Source organism: Meleagris gallopavo, chromosome 1 (assembly GCF_000146605.3).
Source record: "Meleagris gallopavo isolate NT-WF06-2002-E0010 breed Aviagen turkey brand Nicholas breeding stock chromosome 1, Turkey_5.1, whole genome shotgun sequence".
In the NCBI taxonomy this organism is placed as follows: domain Eukaryota; kingdom Metazoa; phylum Chordata; class Aves; order Galliformes; family Phasianidae; genus Meleagris; species Meleagris gallopavo.
In genome coordinates, this window is record NC_015011.2 from 142,788,667 (window position 1) to 142,799,770 (window position 11,104).

Consider the following 11,104-nt stretch of genomic DNA (forward strand, 5'->3'; position numbering starts at 1 on the left):
GTTTAGGGTCCTCACAAAATTTTCCCATATACTATAAAACTGTAGAAAGAATTTCCCTCGAGAACAACTTTACCTGCTAAACTCTTCAGACAATCCTTTCAAGGAGCACAACTCTAAGAAAGAATGGAGGAAGGATAGGAAAGGAACTGATATTTCAGTATTTCCATTGGGATTTGACAGACTGAGGGAATATGCTATGAGAAAACAACATTTACAGGCAGTTCATATTATACCACTCGCAGCTTTTGGTATGTAGGGAAAGCAATATTGGCAACAGTGACTCAAGTGTCATACAAGGAAGTAGAAACTGCCTTCCTCCTACATGTCTGTCCTTGAGTAGCCCAAATAAAAATCACTCTCTTTACTTTCCAAATGCTGAGCTGGTTTCTCTAACTCAAAGGTGGGGGAACATCTTAAGAGCTGATCCCCTGCCTTAAACCAAAAAACAAATCACCATCAGCGAAATGACACGTGTTAACACATCTACTGTCAGCCAAGAGCATACAACCAAAATGAGTGGCTTTACCTCAAGAAAGCTCATCTCATCCACAAAATTTTCCCAGGGGAGAAAAAAAAATCATAAAAGAAAAACTCTCACATTTACCTCCTTCTTAATCAGTCTAGTAAGCAGATCTTGTCCTCAGAAGCACACACATTACACAATGTCCTGAAAATCTCCATACTAAAGAAAGCAGATGATTTTTCTTCATATTAAGATGTTGAAGCACAGCACATTCTCCCCATCTTTACAAGATATTCAACTTCTGCAGGCTCAATCACATGACCAGACTGCTACCTGGCTACTGAGTTACAGTGACTGCAGACTTAGAACAGATGCATGACAAATGTGGGACAGTCAACATCTCACTGCAATTTAGATGCAGATCTGGATACCTACATTTGCTGATGTTTTACGTACTTACCCTAGAGAGTACCCTAGTTAGCAGCTATCCAGTCAAAGTGAAAGGTTAGATAGCCATTTAGGCCCTTACCTGTATTTACTCAGCCAAAAAGCAGCAGAGATTATACACTCAGTTCAAATGTGAGATGTACAGTTTTAGGAATCCAAGACCAAAACTGAATTCTAGCCTAAAAGCTATTGAGACCCCACTGGCACTTCTTTGGGTCATATCTGCACTAGTAGAAAAGGAAATTTTACTTTGAGCAATGAATTACTTACTCCTTTTCAGTTCCTGACAACAGTATGAGTCAAAAGTTTCTTAGTGACTACTGTCTACTTTTCTTCTATTGCTTTAGTAACCAGTTTGGAGAGTCTAGATGTCCAAGTCTGAAAATCACTTTGAAACCATTTAATCTCTAAAAAGTCTTCCACCACCTCTCCCTTCCTCACATATATATAAATTAGTGTCACAGAGAAACAGAGTGTTAATGTTTCATAATACTGTGCTTTGATTTCTTCTCACTTCAAGATTAAACATTTTCATACTGAGAAGTAAGCACGTTGCCAGAACAAGAACTGAGAGAATAATCTGACTGTGTACCTGAAAGACTTAGAAGAAAGCAAGAGAAATCTCCCTAGTCCTTCAAAGTAATATTTTATATTATTGCATCTTGACTCCAAAGTAATCTCTACTGAACAAATAAAGAAACCTATTTTTTTTTATAAAGGATTAATTCAATATCATGTTTTTCAGTTGAATGCAGTATGTTCAAGCAAAATATTCCTTTCAAAACATACCACTTGACAGAATCACTAAGGAAGTACATAAGCAACATTGTTCAGAGAACCAAGGAAACTGGAACTAAGATTTTAGGACCAATATGGAATCTAAGTCAACTACTGAGACGAAACTCTGTTCTACTTCTGACTTGAAGCCCAACTGAGGACGGAAACTACACGACTGAAGAAAAGCAGCTATGACTGTATGGAGTTTCAGCTGATTTGGATAAAAGCAAGTTACTCCACAGCTGACTGGGAAAGCATTTCCATACATGTTATTAAGCAACAGTCAAGAAAGGAGTCACTGCAAAAAGATGCATACATACACTCAGAATCAACACTGACATCATGTAAATGCTGTTGCAGCAACTATGGTCTCAGTTAATCAGAGCTGGATGACATTCTCACACAGTGCAAACAGCAGGGCTGCACTGCAATTCGACGTGCAACTGTAGACCAAATGCTTGCTCCTTACTGAGCAAGCAGCAGCAGAAGCCACTGCTACATGACTTTCAGGATAAGCTACTGCAGCTTTACTGCAAACACCAGCATCACCTGGCACATTCATTATCGTAATAGTTACAAAGCTGCCCTACAAGTGTGAATTGTAACTGCTCTGTTTTCCTCTTACAGACTCACCAGAAAGATTTCCGTGTAGCATCTCTAATCTGCAATACAGAACTGCTTTCTCCATCGCACACTTCAAAGAACGCCAGTAAGACAGCATCAGTTACACTTGCAAATTCTATTTATGTTGGTATAAAGGACAGGCGAGCTCTTTAAACTAGCAAATACTGAAGAATAAATGAATATAATAATTAATCTTATTTATTCATGTGCTTACAGTAATTCAATGCAACAGAGAAGGAAACTTATTTTACATATTTCCCAAAGATGAAGTTGATTTTGTTCCAGGGATTATTTTGCAGCATAAGATTGCGATAATACAAAATATCCATTGAAATAAAAACTAACTCAAGTGAATAACAGCCAGCCAGACTTGTAGGGAAACTCTGGGCACTTTCTGATCACGGCGAGACCGCTGTCAGCACTTTCATGAAAGATGCAGAACTCCTTCGCAAATGTGAAGGGATGCAGATGTGTGCCACTGAATTACCTGATTTTTAACATCACAGTGACTAAACTAAGAGCCTAGGATCCTTTGGCAATCACTGGAAAGAGCCTGATCTATGAGGGCCACCAGTTATTTCCCAGTGTCACCTGAATAGCACGAAGATGTAACTGAATGCTGATTTGCACTGAGTCACACATCACTAATCCTACATTTCTGGTTGAAGAAGACTGATCTCTAATATAGATGCCATCAAGCAGAGATCACACAGCATTAGGCACATACACAAAAAAAACCTCTTCAAAGTGCTGTGCTGCTTCATGCAGCATCTTCTGGTTTCATCTTCTCTATTCCATCCCAACATTGGTCATTTATTCACATGATGTAGCTTAACTACAATATCCTTCAAGAACAAGGAAGACACGAACTTACATATACATTCACATTCTCTGAAACATCAGTTGAGATCTTGCCTTAGAAGCCAACTTTAAAAGCAGGAAAGCAGTTTTTCCACTTCAGGACTCCAACTTACCACATTTTTAAAGTCGTCTTCTGCTTCATCAAATTTTCCTTGCTTGAGCAGTAGGTGTCCCCTCTGTAATCTTGCCTGAAATGAAATAGAAGGCAATTCTTTTCTACTTACACATTGGAATTCAAGGAATTACGAAAATTTGTTTCTATTTCCTTTAGCAGAGTAAAATGAAATCATTTTCTTATAGCTAACAAGCTGAGTCAGAGACAACATCACCTGCTCTTTTGCCTTCTTAAACAGCATTCTTAAGAGGCCTCTGACAGTAAATAATTACTTTACACCACAGCTGAGAGAAAGATACTTCTCTAATAAATAGCAGTAACTCTAGATATCAGCAAAAGAACTTGTTCTAAAAGTTGTATGAAACAAAGTGAATGTTAACCTTCAGCTGCTTTCCTGGTTATAACTGCTCATAGATTTGTTTTGAACCAACAGAAATAGATAATTTTTAAAATTTCCCACATCGAGTTCTTCCACTAAACTCTCAGAGCAATAGCAAGTACGTATTGAGGCAAGTTAAGTATTTATATGATTTGATTTATGATACAAATGCAACACTGAATTTAACACTTGCTACTTTACTGGAAGTTATACAGGACATGCTACTGAACATGGAAATGAGGGAATCGGGTGGAGAGGACATCACCCAACTACTTAGGCAGTCTCTCTTCATATAATAACCACAAACGAGCTAGGAATAAGTCAGAACTTGCCCCACAGGAGGGCAGTGAGACCAGGAGAGGAGAAATGCTTCAAATCAAGTAACAGGACAAAAGAGAGCAGATGCCTCTGCTCTCCTTTTCCCACCTGAGAGAGCAGCAATGACAATTGAAAATGGAACAGCTGCAAAGGAGAGAAGGAAAGCGTACAGGACAAACCCACGAGGAACATGCAGTTAATGAAACCATTAGTTTCCAGAATAACAGTCTATACTGCTCTTGGAGTATTTGCAAATTCAAGTACATACACTACTGCTATTACTTTATCGTATTTAAAGCTCTGAGTTGTAATGTATTTTCTACTTCTGTTTAGCAAAACCTGACAAACAACCTCCTTTGAAGTAATATTTTTTTTTACGCTTGAACAGTTTCCAATTTCAAGAATACTTACGGATGTGAAGTCCTGCTTTAATTCAACCACTTTACTTAAATCACGAATTGCTGCTTTAGATTTGCCCATGGCTAGGTACACTGTGGCTCTTCTGTAATAAGCAATGTAGTTATCAGAGTCTCCCTCTGCAAGCGAATGAACAGTAATCAGAATACTGTCTCCAAAGTAACTGAACCTTTGGGTACAGCTAGACAGTAATGACTAAAAATATATTTTTCCTGAGTTTTAAGCCATTGGAAAAATTATATTTATCGAGTAAACATTTTTCCCAAGTAATTTTATGCAGTTTAATTATTGAACAATAAAGATTAGTGAAACACAGTATATTCCAAATAATTGAGACTTTTAAAGGTGAAATATGCATATATTTTTTAGCTTTGTACAAGAAAAAACAGCTCCTAAATACTAACCCTTTATCTCAAACTGCAGGCCTGCATTTGAAAGCATGTTAATTCATCATTGCCCATTTCACTGTATAAAAAGCAAACAAGTAATCCCAAAATGACCCATATGTTAGACCAATGTCATTACAGATGCACAAACCCTTTACATCACCCATTTAGACAGAAGCAACTCGTTCCTTTAATATATGGTGGGCACCAAACCTCTCTCAATGGCAGAGAAAAACATGCACTACATAAAAACCTGCAGGCTAACTTCAAGGCCAACGTGGTCTGCCAGCCAAACTGACAAGATCCTGCAATTTTAACACCCTCTAAACCTAGCACATACACAAATATCACTACAGAAAGAGAACATAAGCCTCTAAAAACAGTACTTAAGTTCTTAATACTCCTCCCTATGCAGCATTTCAAAGAAGTAGAAGGCAGTTATTGTAGGCTCTCAAAGGTAATTTAGATCACCTAAACAACAAAACGCAGTAGAAGACAGTAGATTAATTACTGGATTTTAAAAATATACTCCTTTTCACTGTCACAGAATTTACAGATAACAACACATATCTAAGGAACAAAACAAGAACGTCTCTTCTTTACCTCATCTGAGATTACAGTTGAGCTTTAAAGTAAACAAAAGCATTGCCAAAAACCTTAAGGCAGGTAACTGAGCTTCATTGCTGGCCACCTCCAACATCAAAACACTTTTTCCAGAGAGAGATGAACTAATATCTGCACTTTGTCTATTGTCTCTTGGTTGCAGACTAATTCCTAGCAATGTTAAATACTATCCTAACATTAATTACCCCCCTGCGAGGATTACAGATGTCACATAAATTCGAATGTTACTATATTAAGAAAAGGAAAACTTGAGATTAAGTCTTACTGTCTACACCTAAATATGTAGAGCAGGAACAATCAATATCTATGCAGCATCTAACTAAAAGTCCCAGGAAGGTAACAATGTTAACAGCGGATTCTATCAAGCTGTTCTTCTTTCTATCAGCTACTTGAGCACAGCTAGTGAGGCAGAGGATTTCAGCCCATGCAGGCATCTCACACCACTTCCCTCTTTGCAACAGCACCATCACTGGCGGGGTCACATGCTGAACTGGACTGTTCAGCAATTTCAGGTTAAAACTTCACAACTTAAAGAAATAAACAACACTGTTTAACCTTAATTCCACTCACATCCCACAGGAATGCGCTGGCATTGCCACACAGAGGCAAAGAGAGTAAGAGACCATTTCCACAGAACGAGGCACTGCCATAGCACAAAAAAGGGATTCCCTTCACCCTCTGTATTTAAGAGGAGCTGATCTTATAGAACCAGGAAAAAATACTAAGAGCTCAGAAACAGCAGATATTTCATTCACATTCCATTTTTATACCAAGACATAGATAGTAATGAGCTGTGCTACTGAGACTTTTCTGTCTAACACCACGATTTTATTCACTTCAAAGAAAAAAAACAATGTGCTTGTAGATGAACAAAGTCCAATAATTTAAAGCCCACGATATGTGACTGAGAAAATACAGTGTTAATAAACACTGCTTTTTATTGATGCTGTCTGTCTGCTTCTGTTTCAATTCAAGGATTTGAACCATCAAATTTACCTGAAGATTTATAAGTCAGAGTTGTTTCAACGTAAATATCACTTTCTTCAAATACATACCTATAGCTGCATGAAAATGAGACAGAGCATCTGCCAGTTGTCCAGCAGCCAATAACTTCTTCCCCATTTCAAGCTGCTTTTCTACTTCGGCATTTATTCCACACTCAGCTCCTTCAAGAAAAACATTGTTGTTCTGAATGAGCAGTATGATTACATCAAAGACATATAACAATCATACGATCCACACAATAAGCATTAGTACTGGTGTTAAAATAGAGATCCACATCTTCCCAAGCAAAATGTTTCTGTGGTGCAAGTTCTGATGTGAACAATTAAAGTTATCATTCCCCTTCCATTTAACTAGCGGTATGAAATTAATATTCAAGTGGTATATTTTGGAAGGGACAGGTTTTTAGTTCAAAACTAATCAACTGTTGCTGCTCAATCACCAGGGAAAGAAGGCTGTAATGAAGGAAGCAGCTTATTTTAAGTCCACGCTGTAGATACACCAATTCAGGCTCAGTGAAGAGACTGCCCAGAAAAGCTGTGGATGCCCATCCCTGCAGACAGTCAAGGTCAGCCTGGATGGAGCCCTGGGCAGCCTGAGCTGGTGGCTGGCAGCCCTGCTCACAGCATGGGGTTGGAACTGGATGATTCTTAAGATCCTTTCCAACCCATAATCCTATTATTCTATGAATTAATTTTGAATTAAAACAAACAAATTAAAACAAAACAAAACAGCAGCACCTTGAAACTGTTTCACATTCTCAGTAAAAGCTACATTACCTAACTACATTAAAGGAAAGATCAAAATTTCTCACACAAATGTGATTGAACAACAAAATATTTGTAATAAAAGAACAGTAATTTCTGAACATCAAGTCATAAGTATTTTAGAACCAAGAGCTTTCAGCATCCAGGATCTTATTTTTATTTTCCTTTCTCACTCTTCAGTACAGATCATAAGTCCTTCATTTACACACTGTAAGGAAACTACTGAGCTGTTGATACAAAAAAAAAAAAAATGTCTTCTGTATCCACTGAAAAGAACTCTACCTGTTATTGGTAAGAATTCATGTGACTGAAGGCTTCAATTCTATTCAATTCTATAATCTCAATATTAAACAAATTCCTCTAAGTTAATGAAAACAATTAATAAGCCCCAAATTCTTCTTCTTGTAGTTTAAATAGATGAAGTTAAAAAGGTAACATTACTTATCACGTAGCCCATTTGGGGAATGTTTTTAAAACACATTTTAAAATCTATTCTAAGTGTTTTGCATGGAATATAAACAGCTTAGCTGACAATGGTACAGAAGTATTTCTTGACAGCAAGTTTTTCATATACAGAGGTATATGAGGTATACTTCAAGGCAGTCTTCATGTGAATATCATTTTCATGAAGAAAAAACAACTGCTACTCTGTTTGGATTTTGCACCGTGGGGACTTTTTTCCTGCTTTTAAAGCCTAAAGCTTTCATCATCAAGTTGCCCACCCATCATCCTTTAAAATGACATAAAGATTCCCACACGCTTGGATATGAAGTCTATAGACAGAAGTAAATTGGCAACAAGTCAGATAATACCACAAGCAAACATGAAGTGATCTCCCCACATAGAAACATCTGAAATCTTTCAAACTTGAGGAGCTGGATCCTAGAAGCAGGCTGTACGTTGCTCTCTGATATACCAAACAAAGGCATTCAGGTTTCACAGAATCTCGTTTTTTATTGAGCATCCTTATTTCAGATATAGGGACACCAGCATTGCCCTAAGAATAGCCTCCATTACAGGGTGTGCCTGTGCTATTCAGGGCCTTTCATCCGCACAATGCTCACTACAGTTCTGCAGTTACGTAACACATTCATCAGGAGAGATCCTTCTCCTTGAAAACACCGAAGATGGTAACAGCAAAAAAGAAAAAAAAAGAAGGAAATGAGGCAAGTGACCGCTAATAAGAAAAGCAGGAGTAACTTGGGTAGAGAAAGAAGGCAAAGCAAAAACAACAGAAGTCCAAGTGACTGCAGGTTCCTTGCCTGCAAAACAGAACTTGTTACTGGACTTGCATTAAAATCTGACCCTAAAAGCTGCGGAATGTGGTAAATCAATGGAGAGCCTCCAGCCTGTATAACCAGTGTAGCCACAAAGAAAACTGACATACACCACAAGTACACTGAAACACTGCACAGACCTGATCATTATGCTGCTTTTTCATATAACTATATGGCTTACACACTTTTTGGCAGCAGGCAAACGGTGGCTCTGAATCAGCTGTCCTAGCAGACAGCTGAGGATCGGCACCAAGCAAAGGTGCCAAGAAACCAAATTCTGCACAGGGCATTTGGGCACCTCTTGGCTCCTCAGTCTGGGAAAAACAAGAACCAACTCCAGCCAGTCTTTCCAGCGCACAGATACCAGTCAGCCAGATACAGACAGCTTGGAAATACAGCTAGAAAAGCTAGCCATGCTCCAGCAAGAAACTAATATGTCCAAGCATGCTATTTAAACACTTCCACTATTTTAACTTGGATATTATTATTCCTAAAAGGTGCCTGATGAGCTCAAACTAGCAGACACAGGAGCCCCAGCTGCTGGAGCATCAGTTGGAATAGGTTCAGAGCCTGAACCAGCCCCAACACAGGAGTGGAAAGATGCACTCCCAGACAAGAACTGGCACCAGTGCTGACACCTGAAAGGAAAGAGGTCAGAAGGAAAGATAAACAGGTGCAACTAACTCGTTTTTCCAGTTAAATATGCTCACTTGAAATAAATTACAGCTTCCTGGGAAGATTTTTGTTTTATTTCAATAACAAGTGCTATTATGTGCATATGAACTTCCAGTTACATTTTCATGTTATCAGTCTGACTCCCAATGCAAAAAGCTTCAAAAAGCCTTCCAACTTCAGAACAGTGTCAAAATTTTGCATTTGCCCAAATTCCTGCCTTGGAATGGTACACTACTAAACTTTTTCCATTTTAGCAGAGGACTGTTTCACATTTTAGCAGAGTGATTGTTTTGCCATGGGAAGCAGCAATCCCGCTTTTGGGATGGTTTCAATTTGAATGATTATGTGCTCAATACAAGTCTCGTATTTGCTACTTTTTTTAAATAGGTTTGAGCTTCGGTTCTGTATGCATGTAAGCAAGTTTCTCAATGACAAGTCTGAGCAAAGGAAGAAGGGGACAAGCAAGCAGTTTCAGGACTGACACAAACAAGCCTGGAAGAAGCCTCAGAGACAGCAGTGCTTCCCTCACCCCGCACCATACAACTACCCGTCAAAATTTGTGGTGAGATTCAAAACCTTCCCAAACTTAGGACAGAAAGATATGGGATGGGAGTGAGAGAAACATTTAACTAGCACTTAAAAGTAATGAACTGAGCTCTGTATGCTTGAAACCCACTCCTTCTTCCCCTTATTCAATTTCCTTTGTCTGAGGACAGAGTATGGAAAGAGAAATAATACTCTTCTATCCCTTCCAGTTGTCATTATTTTGTCGCTGTTAGCGTGTATAACAAGTCCTGAAAGATCAATCTTCCCAAGAGTCAACTCATATCAAATGGGAAGGAATTCAAGAAGCAGGACAGGAAGGACGTGGCTCTGGGCAGCCTGGTCTACTAGTTGGCAATCCAGCACATAGCAGGGAGTTGAAACTCGATGATCATTGTAGTCTTTTTCAACCCAGGCCATTCTATGATTCTACGATAATTCACATTCATAGATAATAACTAAAATCTGACTTTGATGCAGCCTGACTTATTCACTGCCTCACAAATTAAACACCACAAGACATTTCTACAGTCAAGTCAGCAAATGCCTCTGAGTTTAGAGAAAAGTAATATTGTGAGGGGAAAAAAAAACCCTGAACTCCTTAATAACATTCTCAGGAAAACTGACTTCTGAATTAAGGTGTTAACAAATTCAGTAAGTAAGTTCCTGAAACATCACTCCTCAGCCTACCACTCTATTCCAAAACTTCTATACTAAACTGAAGTTATGAAAACATTCTCCAAATAAGGAAACACAGCATTAGTAATACTATATAGCCCTTAAATTGCGCACTTGAAACAGGTCAACAACATTGAGGAAAGAATCCTTAGAAGGAACATTGCTGTCACACTCAGAGAAAGAAGTACACATGGACAGTGACCGCTGTTTTTCCCCTAGCAGTACCAAAGCACACATCCAGGAAAAGCCATCCAACACCACAGAGGAGCAGACTTGGACAGCAGGCTACCTTTGTCACCACATGCCCACGTCACCTCTTGGCCAACTGAATTATTCTTTAGTTTAGCACCTTAACGAGCAAACTTCTAATACCAAGCCCAGATCAGCCCTAAGTCCAGAGACTTATCCTCAGTATTGATGGCTTCAGTTCCACCTCGACCTGCCAGCATCTGTGTGAGAGAAAGTTTCTCAAGTTGAACTACCTGCACCACTGTATAACCAAGTTGCACATTTCACAGCAGCCTGAGAATAAGTTTGACTGCACAGGTGTTACTGATAGCGTACTCCAAAAGCAAACTAGGCCGCGGGAGGGGCGGATAAAACCGGTCTGCTGATTTTCACACACTAATGGCGAGGCAGAAGGAAAGCAAACGATCAAATAAAATATAAACAAGTTCACCACAACTATCAGAAGCATCAGCAAAGCTGCAGGTCGGGCACCGACAGAGGCAGAGAGCCGGGAATGCCCCTG

The 11,104-nt window shown here is 38.9% G+C and overlaps 1 protein-coding gene across 1 annotated transcript; it reads right to left on the reverse strand.

Annotated features, from left to right (window-relative positions):
* Positions 1 to 3,225: 3,225 nt before the first annotated feature.
* LOC104917433 (dnaJ homolog subfamily C member 3-like) lies at positions 3,226 to 6,597 on the reverse strand. Its single transcript, XM_010728671.3, has 3 exons — positions 6,467 to 6,597; positions 4,396 to 4,520; positions 3,226 to 3,360 (listed from the first exon to the last, which is right to left on the reverse strand). The coding sequence occupies exons 1-3, from the start codon at positions 6,531 to 6,533 to the stop codon at positions 3,241 to 3,243; spliced, it is 312 nt and encodes a 103-aa protein (XP_010726973.1). The 5' UTR covers positions 6,534 to 6,597; the 3' UTR covers positions 3,226 to 3,240.
* Positions 6,598 to 11,104: the final 4,507 nt, after the last annotated feature.

Excerpts from the sequence above, each read along its gene's own strand:
- LOC104917433 (XM_010728671.3), bottom strand. The coding sequence starts at position 6,533 with ATGGGGAAGAAGTTATTGGCTGCTGGACAACTGGCAGATGCTCTGTCT. Across the intron at positions 4,521-6,466 it reads TCATTTTCATGCAGCTATAG|AGGGAGACTCTGATAACTAC; the intron begins GTATGTATTTGA and ends ATTCGCTTGCAG. Across the intron at positions 3,361-4,395 it reads TAAAGCAGGACTTCACATCC|GCAAGATTACAGAGGGGACA; the intron begins GTAAGTATTCTT and ends ATTTCATTTCAG.